Source organism: Sander lucioperca, chromosome 4 (assembly GCF_008315115.2).
Source record: "Sander lucioperca isolate FBNREF2018 chromosome 4, SLUC_FBN_1.2, whole genome shotgun sequence".
Classification (NCBI taxonomy): domain Eukaryota; kingdom Metazoa; phylum Chordata; class Actinopteri; order Perciformes; family Percidae; genus Sander; species Sander lucioperca.
In genome coordinates, this window is record NC_050176.1 from 509,551 (window position 1) to 535,896 (window position 26,346).

General features: G+C 42.5%; 1 protein-coding gene across 1 annotated transcript; it reads right to left on the minus strand.

The window, feature by feature from the left end:
* Positions 1-203: 203 nt before the first annotated feature.
* On the minus strand, positions 204-25,824 carry wu:fc21g02 (ESX-1 secretion-associated protein EspK). The gene is made up of 14 exons (XM_031293604.2): positions 25,574-25,824; positions 16,484-16,529; positions 12,743-12,890; positions 12,600-12,657; positions 12,024-12,105; positions 7,270-7,385; positions 6,147-6,315; positions 4,706-4,836; positions 3,817-3,900; positions 3,647-3,676; positions 3,437-3,505; positions 3,125-3,280; positions 2,427-2,549; positions 204-620 (listed from the first exon to the last, which is right to left on the minus strand). The coding sequence occupies exons 2-14, from the start codon at positions 16,527-16,529 to the stop codon at positions 510-512; spliced, it is 1,323 nt and encodes a 440-aa protein (XP_031149464.1). The 5' UTR covers positions 25,574-25,824; the 3' UTR covers positions 204-509.
* Between the last annotated feature and the right edge of the window lie 522 nt (positions 25,825-26,346).

Here is a 26,346-nt window from a genome sequence, read left to right on the forward strand (position 1 = left end):
GTACACAGGCTGCTTAAGTCTAATTCATTGTACAAAAGCACACCTCAAGACAACTAATTTGTCAGTGAAGCATTTTTCATTTTTTGTCTGTTAGCTGTTACTATCGAGTTATTTCCCCTGTGGACTGGTTTGTATTCCTGGCTAATCACAGAAAAACAGCAGGGCAGGAATCAGTGAAGATGTAGAAACCACACAACTAAACCTTTGGTAAACTGAACCCAGCCCTGTTTTTAGGATGTACTTATGGTGTTGATGTTACAATTCTATTCCACATGCTAAAACTTGAAGAAAACACCTTTCATTGTCTCTGGAAATTGGATCCCCAAAATAATTGACTCCTCCTGCAACACCTCAGCTGTCTGAGCCAGTAGATTTCATTCCATACATATTTGCTTATTTAGCCTAATACCACATTACCACATTAAAGAATATAATCTACTGTCCAAATGCTGTCCGCTGTTTCCAACTGCAGCAGGACAGCGAGGGCGCTGCTCCACCAGTCAGCATCCCTACAAGAAGCTGCTGGAGTTTTTGCCTCCGTCGATGTTGAACTGGTAGGCACCATCAGAGGAGCTGAGGATGTCGGACCCCGGAGCTACCGGACAGGATGCTGCTCCAGCCTGGGGGGGGGGAAGCACGTTCACTTTATTTCCACGTTCATATGAATACATTTGACAATGCCTTTTTATTTTAGTTTTATCTGTGACAGACTGGCTCAGGGAATGTGACAAAGAGGGAGTCCCAACACCATGTATTAAACTAGAGTGTAGATCAGCAATGAAAGGCGTGTGTTATAGGTGCAGGGTGGATGTCTACTGTAGCAAGGGAGAGAGATAGCAACACATGGCCCAGCTTCATAGCCTTAGCACCCAGCGCACCCCCCTCCACTGTCAGCCACCTGCTTGTTCAGGTTGATCAGGACAGCCTCCAAGACTGTGGAAGGGGCATCACAGATTTCTGCTCTTGAATCAAAGACAGAACTCACATTTCCCTGCCCTGAAACCAGCCTTCTGGAAGCTCTCTGCAGAAATAATTTCAAACACGTGTCATCCTGAGTCAATGAGGAAAATGAGATTTTGGGAAATGCTGACACATGACTGTCTACCATCTTACACATGGTCAAGTTCCTTCATGTAGGTAGCTCTACATTTTCAGTTAGCATTTATAAACTTTGGCTCCAAGTTAGTTTCTGTTCTTACAAACTTTGATAGCGTCTCTATTGGAACATGGTCTCAGTTGGTTTTAGCTTCTAACCCAACCATGTCTACATTACCCACAACGCAACTAGCCCGCTGACAGTTTGGTCAGAGATTGGGCTGTGTTACCCTAGTAGCAACTAATGTAGCCTGGAGCCTCATGCATAGATGAGGAGTGGGCTACAGAGGTCTGGTCTGGAGGAATGCAGAGTAAAGGCTGATTTATGCTTCATTGAGGCTCCATGCAGAGCTTCTCCGTAGACTACGTAAATGGCGAGGAGGTTTATACTTGTGCGCTGGTGTATGGGACAATCTCTTTAAGGGAATAGCAGGGCTGGAATGTCTGTGTGGAGTGTGTATGTGTGTGTGGTAGAGTGAGTGACAGAGTGATGGTGATTATCTTCAGAGTGAGTAGTGATATTTGCGTTTTTACGTGTATCGACATCGGCCGATACGCGGCTGCTGCGTTCGCCGATAGTTTTTTCCCGGCATTATTTACAGACAGGCGTCCACAGGCAGCTCTGTGTTGCTGGAGACGCTGCAGTTCACGTGCAGACCATGCACTGCCCCTCCCCCACTAGCAGAGTGCTGCACCATGGCAGTCTTAAATTACAAATCAAGCACTTTATTTCAATGGCTACTTTTCAGGTTTATTGTTTTCTTAAACTATTTAAATGTGTTGACAAAGGACATTTTGTGATGACCTGATTATATATGTCTTATAATATGTCAGCAAGCAATGCATCATCAAGGCTGTGTTGTAGATTTTGATGAAAGCCTTTTACCCTTGCACAGTTAACCATATGCAGTGCACCCATCCATATGATGCACATTGCACACATACTTTGGGTGATATGAATGTAAGATGATTGCAGAAATGACACTGATCTGCGTTTTTGTTCATTATTTTTAAAGAAATGGCAGAGCAGATTCCGAAAACAAATCCAGTGTGGCAGGGTTTACATTTTTATGATGTAAACTGAGGGAGCAAAAGCAATATCGGCTCCAAATATTGGCTCAAGAAAATCGGCAGGCCGTATCGGTCATTGGCTAAGGCTGATGAAAAAAAATCGGTATCGGCATCGGCACTAAAAAAATCCATATTGGTCGATCCCTAAGAGCGAGTACTGCCTCTAGAGTCGTAGTGAGAGAAACAAAGTGTCTCCACTGTGCTTTCTGACCACGGTGGGAAATCTGTAGCAGGAAAAGTTCAACTGTGTGTATGTGTACCTGTGGTGTGGCAGTCAGCAGGGGGTCAGCAGGTGAGGAAAGCATACTCTCCATCTTGACGTTCTGATGAACAGGTTCAACGGCTGTTGCTGGAGGAGCGCTATGCACAACTGGAGCATAACCCTACACACACACACACACACACACACACACACACACACACACACACACAGGTCTTGATCACAGAGCCTGCAGGCTTTAACAGAGAGCTGCATTCAGTGATTGCACAGTTTACAAATCCATCCATTCAAGTGAGCATGAGGCCCAGGGATTTTCTCTGCATCACATCTAGCTTAGACATTGTCCCATGTTTTACTCCCGCCTCGTGTGTCTAGCACTGTGTTTAACTTACACAAGCTCACAGGCCTTTCTTCCCAACCTGAATCCTTCGACTAAATGTTCAAAAGGAACAGGTACACTCTGTGGCTCACTCTGAAACACACTAATTGCTGTTTGAATAGGCAATATAATCATTACTGTTTTTCTGTAAAACAGCAACATGGATCAGCCTTTTAGACCTGAAGTAAATTAAAAATGTAATCGATGCAGCACGGCAGATCCAGCTAAATTCATCACATTACAAATACTGAACTTAATTTGTGCACACATCCAACAGTAATGGTCCGTTATCAGAGGAAAGGTTACAGTATGTTGTTATGTCAAAATGAGCAGCATTGAGTTAAAGAGACGCATCGTACCATCGGCGCTACAGGTCCGGTGGGGTACTGGCCTGGTGGTGGACCGTTCCATTGTGGAGGCTGGTCAGGGGGGATCATAGCTCCAGCAGCAGGAGGGTAGGCCGGGTTCTGGGGTGGGTAGGCCGGGTTCTGGGTTGGGTAGGCCGGGTTAAAACCCTGCAGACCAAGAAAATCAGGAGTTAGATTAGTTATTACGCTGAACACTAAAAAACAATCAGCGTTGAATGAAAACTAAGAGCGTTGGGTTCCATGTTGTCAGGGCATGTTAGGCTTCTGTTAGTGATGAAAGCAGGGCTGGAGTGGGGTACTAACTGGGGAGGGTGGGGGGCCGCTCCACTGTCCTGGGCCAGTGGGCTGAGGTGGGGGGTGCACCGTAGGACCCTGAATAGGAACACACGTGGGCACAAGAAAAAAACGTGTCTCAGTTTAGCATGACACATGCTGTGTGTGATGTAATAAATAAGTGTGTGTGTGTGTGTGTGTGTGTGTGTGTGTGTGTGTGTGTGTGTGTGTGTGATGTACCATGTTGGGGTCAGTGCCGTGGTAGTACACCTGCCAACACAGAAATACAGTGAAACATTGGTATAAACACACTGGGACATGCAGTCAGTTAAATGAAGACATGTTGGGAGAAGTTAGCCTATCTACAGATACACAGACAGCACGATGACATCACATCAGTATACTCTCACCACTCCTGGGGTCCCGGGGCTGCTGTAGGGAGGACACGGTCCAACAGGACCGCTGGGAGGAGGGTGGACTGTGTATGGGGTGGCCTGGAGACACACAAAGAGAGATATTAATATATGTTGATTGTTGTGCTTTGGCAACAACGGTTGATTACCATTCTGTGACCAGTCCTAAACCCCAAGATGTTCCGTTTACAACGATGTTAAACAGAACAGTCCTCACATTTCACAAGCTGAAACTATATATGGTTCTACATTCATATAATTATCATTCTGCATGAGTTAGCTGACTGAAACATCAGTCCTTATAAACGTGTTGTCTATAGAAACAAAATGGTTTCTATACATTTGACGCTTCCTCCTGAATAGCCAATGGGGAATTGTTTGGAAGCTAAACTTCGTAATTGGGGACTGACGTAAACAATTGAGTTGTGTATGAACTGTTTTTAGAAACAGACAGATAGATGTGTAACTGCAAATCTTTGTGCACATCTTTTTACACTTTCTCACATATGAATGTATTCATTGTAAATGTTTCACACAATCAGATATGGTGATCCACAGCTTCACTACTATTGACCCCATTTTGTTTCTATAGACAACATGTTTATAAGGACTGACGTTTCAATCAGCTAACTCATGCAGAATGATTATTATATGAATGTAGAATATGTACAGCATTTATGTTTGGTGTCAAGGCTCTGACCTCATCTCTTCCCACAACCAAGAACCAAGCTCAGCACATTGGTTGTATAACATGAAGTAAAGTATCCCAGGCTCGTGCCTTTACACTTTGACCGAAAGTCAAACTATGGAACATTTCCTGAAAGAAATGCTGACATATCTTCCATTATGTTGTTTATGCAAAACTGTCTGTGCCTGCTGTTAGTACCTGTAGCGTTACAGCGGTGGCGGCTTGCTTCCTGAAAATCTTCTTCCGACAGCAGCAGCAGATCCCAGCTGGGATGCCCAGCAGTAAGAGCAGAGCCATGAGAGGGTTTCCCGCTGTGTACTCATGGTGGTCTACAGGGGGGAAAGAGGGGGACAGAGGTGCTTAGCCTGACTCTCTCTGTGTGTGTGTGTGTGTGTGTGTGTGTGTGTGTGTGTGTGTGTGTGTGTGTATATATGTGTGTGTCTTTAGTAAAGGCAATTTCAATCATTTCCCAGGTAGGATTGGGCATCGAGAACCGATTCCTACTTGGAATTGTTTAAAAAATTACGATTCCAGTAGAATCGTTTCTTTATTGGAATCGTTTAGAGGATTTGGTTTCAAATCCGATCATCGCTTCCCAACTTGACATGCGCAAATTTGGGTTTCCGAAGCGGCCAGGCTCTTGTTGTGTTGCAGCCTTGGAGCACAGTAAGCAGCGCTCTAGTGTGGCTTTATTTTACTGTAAAACTGCAACCCACCATTGAATCAAAATAAAACTTTCCTCTTATTTGTGAAAATAGGCATGTGACCCGTTTCAACTCCACCCCTCAAAGAATCGGAATCGAGAATCGATAAGAACCGGAATCGAAAGGAAGAATCGGAATTGGAATCAGAATTGTTAAAATCCAAACGATGCCCAACCCTATTCCCAGGTTTAAGGCCATTAACGACAAACATTAGTGCATTAGGAGTAATCACAGGTCCAGAACCTTCTACCGTATCTGAAGGCACCCATGCCTGTATGGGAAGTTTTCACAGCACAGTTAGGAAATAGATGGTTTTTGTCCACTGGAATGCTAGATGGCTTTTAATTTGAAACAGATACAGGAAGGGTTGAGTTTGTATTAACAGCATAATGCATTAACAAATATTTACGGGGCAAACTGAGGGGAATTTAGGAATTTACAGTATATCGGGACCAGGGTTGGGTACTGAAACCCTACATGACCGGTATCTAGCGGACTGGCTGACACCCCTCTTAAATGCCTGCACTGCCCTCTGATACTCTGAAACGGACTTTACAGGCAACAGAAGAATCGCTGCACGCAACGCTAGTTAACACTACACTTGTAGCAGGTAACGTTAGCCTACCGTTGGCTAGCAGCTGGCTTAAACACAGTAAAAATGCTGAGAGCTAAACAATGTAACGTGTGTCTGTATTTCACTGGAAAGGATTCTAACAACGGGAAGTCCAGCAGTAGTGCATTCAGGTGCACCTGGAGAAACTCCAGCTGTTGGTGTAAAGTTCCCTTCTGCCAACTAGTGGTTTTTATTTTTTGTTGTTTAACAGCAGCTGACTGCTGGAATAAGTTATTGTTGTTACATTATGGCTTCGGGAACGTTAAGGCACCAGTATTGAAAAAACAACAACAAACAATAGACAACCCTAAGGGGGACCCACCTGTCAGGTCCATCCTGGTAATCGACACCACCCGGTTCCTGCGGTCTCTTAGGGTGTAATGGCCCACATCGCTGGTGTTAACATTCTTGATCTCGATGTTCATGGAGTGGGTCTTAACCCGGTCCCAATAATCCGGAAGGTCCTGGGACACCCGAGCACCATCACGCACCTGAGGGAGACAAACTCCTGTCAGAGCATCACTCTGGGATCACAGGCAATTGTATACTAGCTTTTAAAATATATATTAAAACAAATAGCATCCATGAGGCGTCCAACAACTACATCCACCTGAAAAGCATTCAAGAAGGCCAGCTAACGCACCACATACAACCACAATGGATAAATCAGCATAATTACTTATTGAACAAACGCATTTTTATTTTGGTTTCCTCCTCAGAGGTGCGAGGTAATAGGGGAAGGACTCAAAAGCAGACAATCAAGGCAGACAGGGACAGTTCAAAGATTTATTGCCAAAGTTAAGGTATATATTGGCTTACAGGCAGCTAAAAGAGGGGTGGGGTGCATAGGGGCTGAATGTGGTCAGGAGGGGTATCAGTTCTTAAACAACGGCACAGCTGCCATCTCTCCCTCTCTTTGGCTCAGAGACTCAACCACACACTGACTAACCTCATAACACCGGGCAGCATTCGCAACCCATTCATATGTTTTTTTTCTAAGATGCAATGAATGTTCTTTTGCGTTTTAACTCATGTTTATATTGACAGCTATCTCCTGTATGAAGTAAAGAAGGCTCTGTGCGGCGACACCGGCAGAGAAGGTGGAGTAACGACCGGGATGGTTGTAACACTTGTGTCTCAGCAGCTCTAACTGGCTGAATTGTTGTTAGAGCAATCACATTTTGGCACTAAGTACCCTTATTTGTCTACTACAATTAGCAATGTTTCCAACTTATCCAAGTATTATTTAATCATAGGATAACAGCAACCATTAAACTGTATGAAATTACAGGTTCCACATGTATGAAGTGAATCTAGTACACAGAAATACTGAGACATGAAAACACGTACGTAATCCCCTACCTCTGTACCTTTAACAATCCATCCATCCTCCTCCCTGCTCGTTATCCATCCACCCATCCACCCACCCATCCCCCCCTCCTCACCAGCGTGACGTTGGCAGCCTCCCCAGAGAAGGAGAGGACAGCGTCGGCCAGGTCGATGCCCTCCAGTGAGATGTCCAGACTCTCTCCTGCTACACGCTTCACATAGTTGTGTCTGGCTGGAAGACAGAGCACGAGAGTTAAGCCAGCTACACACCGGGCCGATAATCGGCCGTTGGACAGTCTGGCGAGGTCGGCCTTCATTTTTGCTGACCTGACATGCTCAGTCGGAGACAGGGCATCTCTGCAGCACAGAAGGTCACGTTTCAGCACAGTTTATTCAATAAACAGTTAAAAATGCAAGTACAAGCCTAATGAAGATGAGTGATATGGGAAACCCTGCTACGCTATCTCAAGCTTCTTTGTGTTATATCAATATAGCTAGCTGACTTCCTGGTTACTATTAACACCTCTAAGCACAAAGATATTCTCTCACCTATCTAAGCATGCACAGAGGTTTGGTTTTCTTTACCCGCTTTAGATGTCCCTCTCCATCCAAATACAATAAATTAATGAAATGTCCTTTTGGGTGCTAATACCACTGAAATAATATATCTTAAAAACTACAGGTGATTGTTGTATTATTCATTTTTGGCAGACCTAACAGTTTGACATTTTGTACGACATCACATCACACATCACATCATATGTGCTTCATTGTTTATTACAGTGAGATTCATAATGGTCTCCGCCAAAGATGCTCACAAGTCTCTGACCTCGAGTCCAAGTCAAGTCTCAAGTCTCTGAGCTAGAGTCCAAGTCATGTCTCAAGTCTGTGGTGGTTATAAAGAGTGTTGTATTACCTGCTGCGTTCCATCCAGGCTGCTCAGAACACTGCATAACTATAACTATAGCTATAACTGACTTACTTCTGGGAGGGAGCCCTGTCTTTTTTCTCATTGGTCTGACAAAGGAATTCATATTATTTCTGATATTAAAAAAGATCACAGTCTCCGTACATTTCAGGACATTCAGCAGCAGTTTAATCTACCAACTCCGTCCTTTTTCTTCCAGCTGCGGTTGCATTCTGCTTTAAGTGCCATGAGAATTCCCTGGTTGGAAGAACTACCTCTGCATTAATTACATTGTATATATTCCTGTATTGGTACGCAAGGTCTGGTTTCTAAATTATATTCTCTGTTGATAAAGGCAACAAATAAACCTATGCCAATTGACAATACATGGAAAAAAGACTGGTACAACATTTTCTTTTCTACAAGAAACTCAAATCATCAGATGATATATTATAATGTTGTCTGGAGAACTTATGTACATCCAGTAAACTATTTTGAATGACAGCCAGACAATCCCCTAACTGCACATTTTGCTCCAAGGGAATCCCGGGCACTTTTTGACATATGATTTGGGAATGTCCAGAGTGTTTAAATTTTGGAAATGTCTGTCAGTAATCTAAAATGCACTGTACCGTTTACTCCATTGGTTTTGCTTTTGAGTGATGACTCTTCATTAAGGTTTTCTTTTCAACAACGGCGAGTGTGGCAAGCCGGTCGTGTTACGTTGGCATGTCCCACAGTCTCTCCAGAGACAACAGTAGCTACTTGCTTTTTTGGACATTCTCTACACCAGGGGTTTTCAATAGGTGAGGCGCGCCTCCCCTGGGGGGCGCCAAAGAGCCACAAGGGAGGCGCGACATGCGAAGAAGAAATAACTGTATGCAGCTCTATTGATATCGGTAATTGTGCGTGCGTGTATTAGCTTTAAAATGCATCGTTTCCTTGTCCCAAGTCAACAGAAGTCAGCATTAAGGGAGGAGACAGGACCCAGCAAAAGACGTAGGAAATATGATCCTGAGTTAAAGTTAGGTTTCACCTGGTCAGGGTCCGAGGCTGCTCCTCTGCCGCAGTGTGACAGACTTGGAGAAATGCCGATCACGCGTTTCTGGTTGTCTGTGGAGAGCGAGTTCCCCCAGATCTCCACTAAGGCTATGAAAGTCCTAATCCCCTTCACCTCCACCTACTTGTGTGAGTGTGGGTTTTCCACACTGACCCTGATTAAAAACAAATACAGATCACAGCTGCAGGTGGAGGACGACTTGCGTTTATTTCTCTCTGCAGTGCAGCCTCATTGTTCCCACTGACAGACGCGGCGTCAGCTGATTTTGCCGGGGCTTCAGTGTCGCTTAGTGTCCACTCTCGCTGTAAAAAGCTGTGCAGCTTCAGGTTTATAAAGGACGCGGTCTGCTGTGGACATGTTTGTTTGAGCTCCGTGTATTTCTGTAGTTTCGGTTTTCCACCTCCGATGTAGAGCAGCGTTCAGCCACTTCCCTAAACTTTGTCTCATTCAGAGACCAGAGACCCAAACGGGGCTCTGAGTCTGTCAGGAGGTCTGAGATCTACCGTATCAGCAGAGCAATCACGTAATGCACAGCAGGCTACGGTGCAGGTATAGATTATTTTCTGAAATATAGTGACTGTATTCTTGTAATAGCCTATTATAACTTTATTTTTCACAAAATATCACGACTCCTCCAAACCTCAGAGAACACAGATGGGATGAGTTATATTTTGAATGTGCACATAGGTTTTGAACATGAGCAGAAATCTTGCTCAAACATCTGAAATATTACAGTCCAGGGATTTATTAATTCATTAAAATGAATTAATGTATCATTGAGGTGAATAATTGTCATATACACATTTAAGGAGGTTATTTCCCCAACAAAAGATGCAAAAGAGAAGGTAAGAGTAAATGATGCTAAGCTACATGTGTGCTGACTCAGATAGAATTAGAAAAGTCGATCCAAAAGGAGAATAAATAGATAAAGCAATACAGAATGCCTGAGAGCCTTACTGAAATATTTTCCATTATGTTTTTATATTTGGATTGTAATCTGTTTCCCTGTACATAAAGATATTTCCAGCATATTGATTCAGAAAAAGGTAGAAATAGGTGCATAAACATTCACCAGAATGCAGGAAATTTTGTGTTTAATGCTTAAAAATTTCAGGGGGTGGACCCCCAGACCCCCCGCCCCCCCCATCATAGCACATGTTAAGCATGCTTTGTTGACTTGTGGATAGGCCCACTGATGTTCAGTGATTTTAAAAGTAGGCTCAATTAGGCCTGCATGAAGTTGGAAATGATTTGCTGTTGCAAAGTATCATTTATGAATGCACTTTTAGAAAAGTTGTGGAAATAAAATGTCTTCAAATACAATATTAAAAAATATTTACATGTTATCAGTTGTTATTGAAACTCATCATTGCCTGGAACACACAAAAGATGTCATTTACTGCTGAGTAGGGTTGGGTACCGAAACCCGGTTCCACTATGGAACGGCAAACAGTAGTATTTGGACCGGATTAGAACGCAAATTTCGGTTCCTCATTTTGGTTCCGACTGAAATATTTTCCCTCTGTCGCTCCAGACAGCGGCAGACTCTTTTTTCTTTCTCCCTTTTACGCCGAGTGGCGCACGTGGCCGCTCGCGACTCGCGGTGTGAAGCGCGTGTCCGCGCTATTCCCCCGACGTGCACTTTAGAATCACAGCTGATAGACCCCTTTTTGTACACGCTCCGAAACGGACGTAAAAATATCACCCTTTCTCTGTAGTCTACCGTTAGCTAGCTATCGTAAATGTAGGCTACTTTTTAAATGGCATATTTTCCCTCCGGGCTCACCAAAACGGACGTAAAGACGTGATCGCTAGTAAACATATTACGCTCTGCTAGTCTATCGTTCAGGACAAGACCCTGTAGCCTGGTGGTATTGTCTGCCCTTTCAAACTCCTCCCTGTGTATACAGGCCTCTTGGACACCACCTCAGAGAGAGTTTTCTCCTGTGCAGGACATGCCATAAGTCAGGAGAGGTGTAGTATCTCACCAGAGAAGGCAAATATGGTCATTTTTATGCAAAAGAACTGCTAAAGTTTGAAGTTGGTTGGCATACCAACTCAACAACATTTATTTAGTTCTTACTTGTTAATAGTGTAACTGTTATTTGTTAAATTATTGTAGTTATGTGTTAGTTATTGTAATTTACGGCTGTCCTTACCTGCTCTAAGGGGAGGCTCACATTCACCCAATTTGAAAACCCCTGCTCTACACAGAACATTTGGTTGCAAGATTAAACAGTGCAAAACAAAAGAACTTGATTGTTGTAGTTGATGCCGCAGAAAGTGTAAAAACATTACTTTAACGTGCTATCTGTCTGCAAGTCCTGTGTAAAAAAAAAGAAGCAATTAAAGGCACCCGATGGCTGAGTCATTTCATGGCCTCACATCACAAATGTCCAAATCAGTTGGACCAGGTAAACACCAAACAGCTTTACCTGGTGTAATCTCCAATGGCGCCCAAAGTGTGAGGATTCATGGCGAACGAGCAAGCGTGTTGATGACAATTTATGTGGCTCATGCAAAACCAGAAGACAAACATATAAGGAGGTGAAGAAGAAGAAGAAGCGTGATTTACGTGAAGACGGCAACTAAAATGTCTAACTGGAGGGACGACGAGATTCAGGAGCTTCTGTCGATAAGGGGCGATACCAAAATAAATCTACAGACAAATTTAATGAATGTCCACTTGCTTAAACCAAGTGGAGGATTTCCAGTGAGTGAGAAGGCATCTGACCCGGATATCTCCTGTTGGGTGCTACATGTGTGAAAGGAAAACTCCGGACAATGTTGGGACCCGATACCTCATTGTCCAGAGTTCATATGAGAAAACTGCTCTACACTCACTTAAAGCTATGTTCTCAAAGTTATATATATATATATAATACAAGCCTTGGCTAACTCACGTGTGACGGCAACTTTGACAGTGGAAATCTCTTTGTTCCAATAGTCTTTCTGGATGTATGTCCCCTGGTCCTCGTAGGTCACCTGAGACAAACATACAGACCACATTAAAACACTCTACAATCTACAACCACTGGCACACTATGAGCAGGTGTTTCTTTCCACCGCTGATCACACAAAGTAACACCGCTGAATGGGTCTGGACACGTGCAGCAATTTCACTTAACACACAACTCCCAAGCACCCCTACTGCCTTAAGATAAGATAAGATAAGATAAGATAAGATAAGCCTCTAGAAGAAGTTTTAGAGTGGAAATTGAGTTGTAGCAGCAGCACAAAGACAGAAATGAGTACAGATAAATAGGGAAGTCAAAAAATTTATAATAATAATAAGAAGTAAAAGAAGAAGAAGAGGAATAGGTAAATACCACTAGAATAAGAGCAAAAGTAAAAATAGAAACTATACAAGAGCAAATAAAGACAAAGTTACGAGGTAAAGTGACAACCATGAATTAATTGTATCAACAGAAAGTCTTGACTTTAGATTTCTTAGTTTAATTAATTCAGACTTTGGTTACCTTGTCGATGTACCAGCGTCTGTCGGTGCCGGTGCCAGACACTCTGCCTTTGGACATTCTGCGGAGGACACAACAACAGTCACATGGACAGAAGCAACAGTGGAAGCAGCGGGCAGAACACGGCCATCCCTACAGTCTCTGACCTCAGTCTACCCCTCTCCCAGTAGGTGTAGGTCTTTCCAGGTTCATTAGCGGGGATGAAGTCCAGCGTGTCCACACTCTTGGGCAGGTAGATCTTCAGCTGGCGACCATGGGCCAAACGCTCATGGAGGTCTACAACAGTATAGGACTCTGAAACATAGGGAGAGAAAATCAGGCCGAATACAAACATAATTTTTTTAATATTTGGGGCAAAATAAAGAAAATTTCCTGTTCAAGTGTGGTGGTATGCATTTTGTATTTATTAATAGGATAACTCCTATAATCATCTCATTTTCGAGGGGGTCCTTAAAACAATTAAACAGTAAATACAAAACACAAAATACATTCACAAATACATACATCACTCCCAAGCCTAACTGCTCCAACAACAACTGATTTAGCACATTTAGTTTATGCTTCATAATTAAGACACAAAAATGGCAATGTACAATGTAATCTTTTCAAATGGCTAAGAGAAGTTAAAGCAACAATGTGCATCTGTCAAAACGGTCTTTGTAAATTGTTGTAGTGTGGTCTAGACCTACTCTATCTGTAAAGTGTCTTGAGATAACTCTTGTTATGATGTGATACTATAAATAAAATTGAATTGAAATTGAATTGAAATAGTTTATACAAGTATTTGACAATTCTGGTTAAAGTCTTTTTTGATTCTCCCACTGCGGGCGCCAGTGTTACCTTGCAGGGCAGCTGGATTCTCTATATCATGCGAAGACCCATCCCCATCCTGTCAGGCTTCAAGTAATGTGTTTGTGTGTGAACAGCAGCGGAGCAAACCAAATGCTCCGGCATGAAGGGAAAAGGAGCGCTACTCATCTGTATGTACCGCCTGCACTGTAGTGACACCAGCGGTTGAAGTTCAGAAAGGTTTCCCTTTAATTTCATTGTGTTTTGCTGCTGTGGTGGTTCACTTTTACATTGTGATCTGTATGCTTTAGCTTCTGTCTTTGTCTTTTGAACTGGTTTTTGCTGCTGAGCCATCCTGGATATCCTTCAAACGGAGCAGCTTCCACTTTCATCAATCAAACTGACTACACCGGCTTGGCTGGCGTGCAGCGGTGAGCGTGTTGCGTTGGCAGTTGCTTCTTTGTTGCTGCTGGTAGCGTTTAGCTTCAGCAGCTCGACGCAGTTTATTTTGTCCTATTCTTCATAACAGTGGCTGATTAACCGATTTAAATTTAAACCTACACTAGTTCACTCAAGCACTCTCTCCTAAACCCACAATTGTTTACAAGCTCTAGCTCTGTTAGCTACTTTAGTAGCACGTACAGTGTATTCTGCATGCGACTGCGTGCACTGAACCGTGAGCAACGTTAAGAATGCACCAACAGGTCTGTGTGAAGGGTGGAGTAGGGGCAGGTACTGTATGAGAAAGGTATTTTATCTGATAAAACAGCTGGTGGTATGCTATAACATTATAAAAACATTTACATGTATTCATGTGGCAGGAGATATTCCATCATATTTTAGGTGAGTAAGTTCTTGAGAAAGAGGTAGGTCTTCAATCGATTTTTAAAGACAGAATAACCTCCCACTCCTAGGATTGGCCTTCGAGAACCGACTCCTACTTGGAAAAATTACGATTCCAGTAGAATAGTTTCTTTATTGGAATCGTTTGGAATCATTTAGAGGATTTGGTTTCAAATCCGATCGCTTCCCAATATGCGCAAGTTGTGGTTTCCGAAGCGACCATGCGCTTGTTGTGTTGCAGCCTTGGAGCACAGTAAGCAGAGCTCTAGTGTGGCTTTATTTTACATTGAAAAAGCCCTGTAAAACAGAAAACCACCATTGAATCAAAATAAAACTTTCCTCTTATTTGTGAAAATAGGCATGTGACCCGTTTCAACTCCACCCCTCAAAGAATTGGAGTCAAGAATCCATAAGAACCGGAATCGAAAGGAAGAATCAGAATTGTTAAAGTCAAAACGATATTCCACACACACAAAAAAAAAAACGGATGCACGAGATAAAGCTGTTTTCACACATACAGGCAATTCACTTCTCGTTCCTCGCCTACATTGCAGCATAACGTATGTGGAGCGGATGTTCCAGCGCTACACTTCCACTACGATCAATGAAACTGGGCATGAGAGCCGTGCGTAGTTGGGCGTATGCTCCGCCGATCCGCTCTAAAAACGTAACAATAGGACAGTCTTCTATTTAGATTTTTTATGCGAGGTGTGTGCGGCCCTTTTACAAAGAAATGGATCATCAAGTGTCATTGTTTCTTTTAAATTAAACTACAGATATACAGGAAACGACTTAATGATTGTCAATGAGCGTATTGGCAGTTTCGTTTTGAGAGTTCCTGTTTTTATTTCTTGTTTCCCTACCTCTGTGTCCTCTGATAACAGCTGACAGTAGATTGATGTATCACAATCACACAGGCTCCAAAAACTGAAGAAACAACAATCCCAAAGCAAAAGCTCTCCGTCTCGCCTGTGACTCACACAATCCTACGCTGTGTGTGCGCAGCTGGCGTAGCCAGTTAAAACGTACATTCCGTGGCACATACACTCCACTAATACGCTCCACTAATACACGTTCAATGTAGCCAAAGTCTTGCCCCTATTTTCAACTGTTGCTCAATAGTTGTGTGATGTGTAAATCAATGTTGTTTTTATTTATTCAGCAACAACACCACCCCCCCCTGGAAAAAAATCCTAGGGGAAACACTTCAATATATTTTTTACTTTTAAAGATGCGATTTCTTACAACATTATATCACAGCTTTGTGTCTTCAATTCCAGCAGATATATCAATACCAGGGGTGGAACGGTACACAGAAGTCACGGTTCGGTTCATACCTTGGTTCAGACATCACGGTTCGGTTCAATACAATGGAGGGAAAAGCATAACAAAAATGCAAAAGGCACATTTTTTTATTGTGCATGTCTCAGGCTGTACTACCTAGTGTCATCCAGTCTATCCACTGAGCTAGCTGCTGAAGTAAACAGTAAACAATAAGTACCCCACATCATCTCCAGACTCCATCTGTAACTTGTAAACAAAATAAGACAATCAGCTATAAAACGGGAGGCTCCAGGCTTCATCCATACAGTCTCGAAGTTTTCCAAAACTTGCGATCTTAAAGAGGCCAGCGGGTCCTCTAACTCTTGTGGGTCGCCACCACTCGCCATACTCGTCCTTTAGTGCTGATATCTCTGACTCACTCACTGGACCGCCGACCTGCAAAAACCTGCGTGTAGGCGGAGCTCGGCTAGCTTCAGAGCTAAGGCGGGGCTACAGATTAGGTGGCCCTAGAACCCGCGTATCTAACAGTAGTTCCGCATTACATTAGTTCAGCATTACATTAATTCATTTGCACGCAAGTTTTATTTATTGTTATACCGTGTATTCTCCGTGTAAATTCATGTACCGAACCGAGACGCCCGTACCGTTTCGGTTCAATACGAATACATGTACCGTTCCACCCCTAATCAATACAGTGCTTCACACTCACTTAGTTCAACAGCCACCCAGAAGGGTTAAAAGAAGGAAAAAGTCCATTAAATCATAGAGGAAGTAATTGTGGACTGTGTAAAGAATGCAAATGAACCTGTTTGGTTTCATTCTGATAGTGTAACCTTTGCAAAACCAGCAATCTGGCAGCTACTTGCCAAACTGGCTGAGTGTGTACTTACATTAACTCTAGATCCCATCTCATACGATAGACAGAATAAAATGTGTCAAGTAGAACAGACAGAGAGCTTTCAGAGACTCACCCACAGGGAGGGCAGCAGCCAGCAGCAGCACAACGCTCCACATCATCTGCAGGGCCACACACACATTATTATTATTATCATATCAATATTATTATTTACACATATCACAGCATTCAATTGTTTGCTCTGTAAAATCACATGAACACAGCAGATTCAGAAGAGCTTTGAATGTTTCATCCCTAGATGTATTCACAAATAAAAGAGTTGTGAACAGGATAGGAAATTAGCACCCGCCACCAGCTAATGGCGAGTACTTTTTCAAAGTGGCGGGTGACTTTGCCTTGTATACCAGCCACAGTGGCGGGTGGATTGTAAACAGACAGCTTTTGTCAAAGAATGCTGTTGCTAAGAAACAATGCACAATGCTTATAGGAGTCGCGTTACGTTACTGCTAATGAATGCCCAACATTTCCGGATTTTGCTGCTTCATTATAAAAACATTCAAATACCAAAATAACGGAGGACTTTTATTGTGAAGAACTTATAGGAAATGAAACCGTTCACAGCTGGGGCTTTGACCACGCATATTTCCGTCAACTCCAGACTTTTGTCAAGTAGTTTTCAGCGATCGTCCGTGACACAATGCAGCTGACCTGAGGTACAGACGAAACGAAAATTATCGGTTCAAAACATGTGGCGACTTATCCCCGGTGTTAAGAGGCCCGCCGCGGAGTCAGCATTAGCTATGAATGTACTCTGTTAAGGGCGAAGTAAAGAAAACGAGAAGGTAGCCTACTTTTCGAACAAGTGGCGCATTGACAAAACGTACAGCGAAAGACCATGCACAACATTTCAGACCGTCCTGCCAACCTGTATTAAATATCAATGTTACCAATTATCAATTTTTCAGTTACTGAAAGCTGCTGCTGTTTTAATCCTGTCGGGCTCTCTGCCACACCCACCCACATCCACACACACACCCACCCACCCACACCGACCCACCCACACACACACACACGGTGGATGCAGGAAAAAACGGAGATGAGATGTACACGATGACCTAAAAAGGACAGCTACGGTCGTTATTGTAAGTGCAATGATAAGTTAAAGTCCAATAAGTACTTTATCAAACCGTATGAATGTGTGTCCCAGGCCAGGTTAGGAAATTAACTAACAATGTAAAGATCAACAAGCCACTGACTTGATTCATTCAATAAATTATTATTTTTTGTCTTAAATTCACCAGGCTTTTTCATATTAAACCAACATTTGCAGCATCCTGAGGCTTTTTGGTTAGGTTACTAGGAAAACTCAGCCCAGAGTAGTTTTATTCTCCCCAAAATACGTTTCCTTTTTATTTTTAAAGAACTATACAAAAAAGCAACTTTCACTGTCTCTCGCAGCTTCATTGCAACAAAAATACAAAAGACGTCGCAACTTTTATCGCAATTTTTTACAAAAGCTCCCGCAAAATCAGGCATTTTGGGCCGAGCATAACGCGTAAATTTTTTTTAATCGCATTAATCGCATGCCGCCATTTATTCATTTATTTTACACTTCACTCGGCTTTGCGTCGTGCCTAACAGGCTACTATTTTGACCCTTTGCCACACCTTTACTTATCATCAAGCTGCCATACTTCCTCGTAACACATCCTGCTGCTGCAGGCTGCAAGCATGATGGAGAAAGACAGCAAAAAACACAATTCTGAATGGTGCTTATTATTTTCCAAAACTCCTGGACAGCTCATTAGACAAGTCGAAAGCCACATGCACATTGTGTAAAGCCGAATTAAAATTTCACCGAAGCACGTCAAGCTTGAGCTACCACCTACGAGCTAAGCATAGTACAGTTAACGTGACTCAGGTTGATGCTAGTGGGCTCAGGCAAAGCACTATTTTGGAGAGTGCTAGTCGCCAACCTGTTGATGAAACCAAATCCCAAGTGGCAACTAACTGCAGACCTGTCAGCGTCGTAGAAGACTCGGGTCTTAAAGACGTACTACGGTTGGCATGTTCTGACCTGTCTTATACATTGCCGTCGAGGGGGACAGTAGTTTCACGCATACACAGCCTGTACGACACGGAGAAAGCAGCCACACTGGAACTGCTGCAAAGTGCAAACGCACCGGTGATCACTGGACGTCAGTGAGTAATCAAAATGATTTAGAAGTTACTGCACACTATATTGACTCTTGTAAGGATAGGGATTTTTAGTTTTGTAGTTAGGTACTTGGAGGAATTGTGCAATAATGACAGATTCACACATTTTTTCTTTTGTTTACAATAAATAAATAATAGACAAATACAAATCTTAAAGTCAAGTTCATAAAGTAACTTTCCTTGCATTCATTTGATTCCCAATCAAGATAGACTGGTAAGAATTTCTTTCCATTGTTAATATGTACTTAAAAACAGTTCTGAAATGCAAAATAATAGAATTTTAATCATGTGATAAAACATGCGATTAATCGCGATTAATTATAGAAATTCAGTATAAATATATATAAATATGTCAATTATTATTTCAATAGCTTAGTATTGTATGCACCACGTGTAAAGGCTTTAGGTCTCCCACACGTTATTGTAGGTACGTTATTATGGTGCAACTTAATTTTATACAATATATGTATTAGGAGTCCCTGCTCTCTCTCTCTCAGTTAAGGGGTCCTTGCCTAAACAACTTAAAAGACCTCTACACTAACACAACCAGCCACAGAGGAAGCAACAAACAACGGGCCACACTCACATGACTGATGACAATGATTTCCTTTATGTCCATAAGGGAATAAACCAGAGGTGTAGCTCATTTACATAGTCTACAGTTATTGCAGTTTGATTACAAACTGCTACTTCAGCATGCGACTGCCAAATAAACTTGACAAGGAGTAGGAAAAATGTTTTTTAGTTGACTTCAAAAACAAATGTTTTATAATGTGCATACCTAAGAGTATAGTTATTTTTGTCACTTTTCCAGTGTGAACATATTATATAGTCAAAAGTTGCTGTGGATTAGTGTAGCCTGTCATCTGATTTACATCTTTTTCACACTGTATTCTGACATCACATATACGTTTCCTCCAGTGCAGTACAGGCGGCTGCATATATGAAAAAAAAAGGAATTCAATGACCTCACCTGCGAGCAGCACCGAGAATCCTCAGAAGCAAGGATGAAAAGAGATCACTCTGATCTAGAAAAGATCAAGGAAAAGCTTAGCATTTGCACACCATTCTCTCCAGACCCATCTCTGAGAAACAGTCTAACTGGTGGTGTTGCCAAAGAGGAGGTGAATGTGCATGAGTTTGAGACTGTTGGCAATGAGATCATTGAAAAGATGACTGGAAAACCCGTTTTGGAATATCCTTCAAACGGAAAGACCGGGCAAAAACCCTTGCAGATGACTCCACCATCAAAGTTGCCCAAGATCGATCCCTTGATCCTGCTTTGTTGTTCCAACGGTTCCTGATCATGTTGAAAACTGGACAGTTTTCACTGGAAGATGTAATGAGCTATGAAGGAAATCTTCTGTAAAGCCAACAAGCCCCAACTAGCACAGGACTAGCCACTGAGTTCTTAAGCAAGAAATCTAACAAAACTATCCTGGATTCCATCCAGGATGGTTTTCACTGGAAGAGGTAATGAGCTATGAGCTCTGCTCATTTCCTGCAGCCCTGTTCGAAGGCAAGGAAATCATCTGTAAAGCCAACAAGCCCCAACTAGCACAGGCAGTCACTGAGTTCTTGAGGAGAATTCCGGTCAATTTCAGCTGTCTGCTGAAATTTGACTTGTCTTGCATGGAAGATGGCAAAAAGTGTAGAGCCCAACTCGACCGCATCAGAGAAAGCGATTTTAACCCCCCAAAATCTAAAAAGCCATGTCTGGAAGTACTTTGGATTTTGGTCGGTAGGAGGTTCAAATAGTTGAGCCGCGAGATAAAGTTGTATGCAAGCTTTGTAAAATACAGTATGGCATAATGTGTGGAACTCCAGCTAAACAGTCACGTCTTGACACGTATTTTGCACTGCCTGCCACAAGCTCTTTGTCTGCAACACAACAAGAGGCCATAACGGAGAAATTAATTTTGTTCATTTGTAAGGACATGAGACCAATCAGTGTCGTGGATGGGGCAGGCTTCAGGGAGTTCTGTCAAGCAATGGAACCAAGGTGCATGAATAAAGGTTAAATGCACTGCTTCCACTTGTTTGATTATTTACCGTTTCAGGTCAAGGAAAAGCTCCATGTTTACCACAGCACAGCTCGCTCGGAGCGTTTAATGTCGGTTCTATATAGGCTACTGTGAAACTTCAATTAATGTTAATAATATTTGTTTCAATCACTGAATGAAGCCTGCTATATTTGGGACAATAGTCACAACCTTAAATTGCTTGCACAAAACTCTTGATCAGCACTCAAAATGTGTTTATTGTTGTTCATTTTAAACCATTATGCGCACCGCCGCACATTGCGCAGAGAGCGTGAGGGCGAGAGAGAGTAGTAGTACTCGAATGAGTGAGCGAGCATGAGGTCTGCGATCTTGGCCATCATTTGATTTACTTGTTTTTGTGTAGTTAATACGTTGTCAAATATGTTTAAACTTAAATAGACTACCTATACAAGTAGTTATGTCTCTTTGTATTAATTTGTCCTGTTATTGACGTAATGCGCGTCATTGACAAAATGCGCGTCATTGACAAAATGCGCGTCATTGACAAAATGCGCGTCATTGACAAAATGCGCGTCATTGACAAAATGCGCATGCGCAACCAGATGTTCGAATAGTTCGAATATTATGTGTTTTTTTAGAGGGAATATTCAAACGTCATTTTTGAGCAATTTTGACAGCCCTAGTCGCTAAACACAGCGCCCTCACTGACCAAGGTGCAAACTAACAAACTAACCAACTTTTTTTCTTATTTATAAGATTGAGAATAAATAAAAAAAGTACTTTTACTTTTAATACTTTAAGTACTTTTTACTTTTACTTAAGTAGGGTTGTCATTGTGGTATTTCTACTTTTACTAAAGTAAATATGTCTCTGGTTATTTGTACTTTTACTTAAGTACTGAGATTCAGTACTCCCTCCACCACTGGTTATAGCGAAGGTCCTTCCATCAAAGACAATACGCATCAGAGACGTGGTGAAAACACTCACCCCATCGTTAACTTCAATGCAGAGACTAAGCTTGTGGGAAGAAAGGATAATTTCCTTTCCAGATCTTGCAACAAACAAGGTCTTATCAATCTTATGACCGAGGAGCTGGAGAAGAAGGGCTGCACTGCTATCAATGCATCAGGTGATGCAGACGTAGACATTGTCAAAGCTGCAGTCAAGAGGGGCTTTCCGACCGGAGGGATTTTTGCAGTTCTTAGAACTAAATGTTCCTAGAACACTTTTTTCGTCGTGTTCCGACAGGAAAAATTTGGGGATTTTTAAGTTCCTCTGGCCTCAGTAGCGTAAGTAACTTTTTTAGCTCCTACTTCAGAGCAGGGTCTTTTCCCTTTTCCCTTTTCCTAGGTGTACTTGATTGGTTGAACTTATAAGTCACGCCCACTGCCAACTCGGAAACTTGCAGGCAGAGCAACAACCAACAACGGGACATTTTTAACAATTTTCACCAAAACGTTGTCAGAAGTGAATTTAATGATGAATAACATCATTAAATTCACTTCTGACAACGTTTTAGGCATGAAATTAACTGTTTAGATTTCGAATATAGGCAGTCTTGCAAAAATTGATGCCGAATTGACAATTTGCTTCAAAGTTTTCGGAGTTGAGAACCTCCATGAAGTGAGGCGACAGCCAGCAAGCGCCTGCAAGCTCGGCCAGTCATGCTCAGACACCTCGCGGTAAGCTGGAGGTCTCTCAGACCGCTCTCGTAAATAAGAGGCTTTTATTTTGCAGTTGACGGTTTGTTTATTTAAATATCAGCAACACATGTCACATCATAAGATTAACGGGAACCTGTGGTTAACTGTCTTTTCGGAGTTAAACTCCATAAGCGTGTCCTGCGTCTCGCCGGCCATCTCTCACACACACACACACACACACACACACACACACACACACACACACACACACACAGTCACACACACACACACACACACACACACACACACGTCCACAGTGCAGCAGGCAGAGGCGGGGTCTGTTCCGAGTATAATAAAGCCCCGTCTGTGTTGAGCAAAACATTACGTGAATTACTACGAGAATGGACGTGCATTTAATATAGGAAAAGTGCACAAGTATTAGCATCATTTGTTGTTGTATGTGGCGCTAAGGTCTAGTGACAATGCTATAAAGACCGTTGCCGTGCTTGCGTCACTCCCTTACCCCTCCTACCAGTCCCTATGGCCACTTGGCCAGTGGGAATGCAAACGGAAAAAAAGATTTTGGGGGAGAGTAGTTCTTAGAACTGCTTAGAAGTGTACTTTTCCTCTAAAAAGTACAAGTACTATCTGGTCGGAAAGCACCTAAGGCCTCAGAACATCAGCCCAAAACCTTGATAGGGGAGGATACAGTACTGTACTACCACTGAGAAATATTTTGTTAGAATTTTTTTGGGGTCAAGCCATATTTGCAGCTGACTAGTAGGTCTGTTTTCTGTGATGTAAATATGATCTTAACTCAAACTGATGAACTAACTACCAACCACTCAATATAATTCACTTAAATACGTTGGTTTATCTTACTGGAGCAAATGGCACACTTATCAGTAGTGATGTAATGAGCTGTGTGTGCAGTCAGGCTGCAGCTGTCTCTGCTGCCTTTCTATTTTGAGGGGGCCTGGCTCTTAAATTAGCACAACTGCACCTATATTATTCCTAAACTATGCTGCTCTTTGTACAACTGTTTCATCTGATAAAGATAAAGGACAAGCTCAAGTCTGAGATGAAGTCAAATACAAAATGAACAACGGGCTAGAAGAAATAGTGATCACGTGCATTTATAATGCATAAACTAATAATAAACTAACAAATCACAGCAGCTGTTAACTCTGTCTCTGAGGGCACCTGGCTGCTGTCAATGTCTCAAAGGATTTCTGGTTTTAAATACACACTCTTTCACCGGGTCAATTCAACATCCTGACATTTTATAAAATACTGAAGCAGCGGCGGCAACTATTTAACAGCTGAAACAATGCACTGAGCTTAGTTACACACATGGCATGTTGAACACAGCATACACATCGGCACATTTTGATGCATTGAGCATTTTAGTTAGCAATAATTAGCCTGTGCCTATGTTATCTCCTTACATATACCTACGCTCTCCGTCTCAGCAAAATTGGTAATGATTGAGATTTCTCTTGGCACAGTTACCAGAAGACTTACAACTTTCAGACAGGTTGCCCACGTCACATTTACGTCGTCTCTCTCAGTTGGAGGCTGCTCAGTAACGCTCAGCGCTCACCGGAAAAGTGCTTCTAATATCCTTCACTGGTCTCCGTCTCAAGGGGGTAAGCATCTGTTAACAACGCGTACCTCCTATGGCGCCATTTTGATGCTAATAAGCACTCACCCCACGTTAGCATCCCATTGACTGCCATTCATTTTGACATCACTTTGACAGCGAATAACTTTACATCTGAAGCGTTTAAAGACTATTTGTCCATTGTTTATTTCTAAAGAAACACGACAATGTATAAAAGGCTCCATTACCTTGTATCTCACGTTATGGCTCCGTAGCAGACGTTTTTGTAAAAATAGGCTAATGATTGTGTCATAACCACGGGACTTACTGTCGCATAGTAGAGGAATTACCATATAGTACAGGAGAAGCTCGCAGACAGTTTCGACTTACGTTAGCTGTTTAAATTTAATTACTAATGTTAACTAGCATTTTAGTTAGCAATAATTAGCCTGTGTCCATGTTATCTCCTTACATATACCTACGCTCTCCGTCTCTGCAAGATTGGGAATGATTGAGATTTCTCTTGGCACAGCTACCGGAAGACTTCCAACTTTCAGACACGTTGCTCACGTCACATTTACGTTGTCTCTCTCAGTTGGAGGCTGCTCAGTAACGCTCAGCGGAAAAGTGCTTCTAATGGCCTTCACTGGTCTCCGTCCAGACTCGCAGGGGTCACCAACCTTTTTGAAACTGAGAGCTACTTCATGGGTACTGAGTCATACGAAGGGCTACCAGTTTGATATACTCTTCTGAAATAACAAATTTGCTCAGTTTGCCTTTAGTTATATATGATTAACGATTAATGATAGTCATCTGTGAAGACACTGATCACATTAATGATTTCTCATTATCAATAATTATCAACAATGACTTATGGTGGGAAACAGATAATATCAATATTCAATTTTCATTTTTAGAACAGGCCTGAGGGCTACTCATGTGGTCCTTGGGGGCTACCTGGTGCCCGCGGGCACCGTGTTGGTGACCCCTGGTCCAGAGCAACGGGATCTGTTGGTCCATTCTTATATACTGTCTATGGGGCTGTCCCTGTCATTCCGAGGTGGCATGAACGCGCCATCTGATTCCTCCACATGAAGACAACAAAGGATGGAGCCTGTGTTCCCGCCCTCTTATTGTTGGATCTTACGTAAAACTGTAGAAAGGCTTGGCTCGGCCGTGCTCCGCGGAGGCAGGGGTGTGGCAGAAAAACACTGCATCACAAGTCAGACGACCCCCACCCCCCGTATTTGCAAACCCTGTCAAGTTCTCCCACCGAGCGCGCGCTGACTTGGGGGAGAAAAAGCTTCATGTGCCTTTATAACGAGCTCACTCATGCCGAAACTTGAGAAACTTTAAGCCATGTTGTTTTAATGAGAAGCAAAGGGGCAGCCTGAGGGCAGCCACACAGGCACACAGGAAGGCAGGGCGGTGTCTCATTAGGACCATACTAACCCTAACACACAACATCGCAACATGTGGAAAAATACTCATTATTTAGTTGTTTCCGATATATTCCAGGAATATTCCAAAGTGGAGTAATTCGCTTAATTCTCTCTTTTCGCCAGAACTAGTCACTTAATGCCTCCCCTAAAAGAGCTGGAGTTTGGAGCGAAATATGCATTTGTCTGAATATGAGTCACGCCATTAATTATAGTGGAGGTTTAGGAAACACGAATTCAGTGTGTTGCAGTCACCCCACCCTACTCCATTATGGGACTGTTTCGCTGGAGTCCGTCTTACCTTCCAGTGTCGGTCTGTCTGCTCATGCCAGGCCGCGTTTTTGGCTCAGTATCCGGGGCTCCCTGCCGTAGCTGCCGGTCGGATTGGAGAGGAGATGGCTGGGGAACGGCCAAGAAGTGCTGCCTTCAGGGTACTGTCGGAAATATCAAAAAGTGCAAGGAGGTAAATCCCATAATAACGTAGCCTAGTCTATAAACTGTATCACTACGACAACACTGTTATACTCTATTTATTTAAACATCTTATTCTTGTGGTAAAATAAACTAACATGGCCCTTTGCAACGGGGTAGTAGTAGTACATCAGTATATATATATATATTACATCAGTAATATATAATTAATACAACTCTGTACTACACACTACACTAAATATTAAATTTAAATAATAACAAATAATTAATAAATAACCAGCTTTGTCAGCCAAACTGCTGACATTTGTCTACAGTTTTAATTGTTATTAACACAGCTATATATTGTTAAGTATGAGAGGGAAACCTGTATTGGTACCAGTGTTTACGCTGGTAACTCTCTGTTATTGCGGCCGCCACGGCGAAAAACACATTAGAAGTTATTAAATGCAACTAACTTCAGTTCGTTGAGTAATAGCGTGAGATGGATCCTGCTGGACCTGGGCGAGAGATGTGACCAGAATAGCCAATGTCCAGAATATCATAGTTCATAAAAATACAGCGCAGTGACGATACAGACATTTCATAGCCTACACAAGACGTGTAACGCCGCTGACCTGCCAAAGCGCATTCGACCCGTGCTGG

Excerpts from the sequence above, each read along its gene's own strand:
- wu:fc21g02 (XM_031293604.2), bottom strand. The coding sequence starts at position 16,529 with ATGATGTGGAGCGTTGTGCTGCTGCTGGCTGCTGCCCTCCCTGTGG. Across the intron at positions 12,891-16,483 it reads GGCTGCTGCCCTCCCTGTGG|AGTCCTATACTGTTGTAGAC; the intron begins GTGAGTCTCTGA and ends CCTATGTTTCAG. Across the intron at positions 6,316-7,269 it reads AGGCTGCCAACGTCACGCTG|GTGCGTGATGGTGCTCGGGT; the intron begins GTGAGGAGGGGG and ends TGTCTCCCTCAG.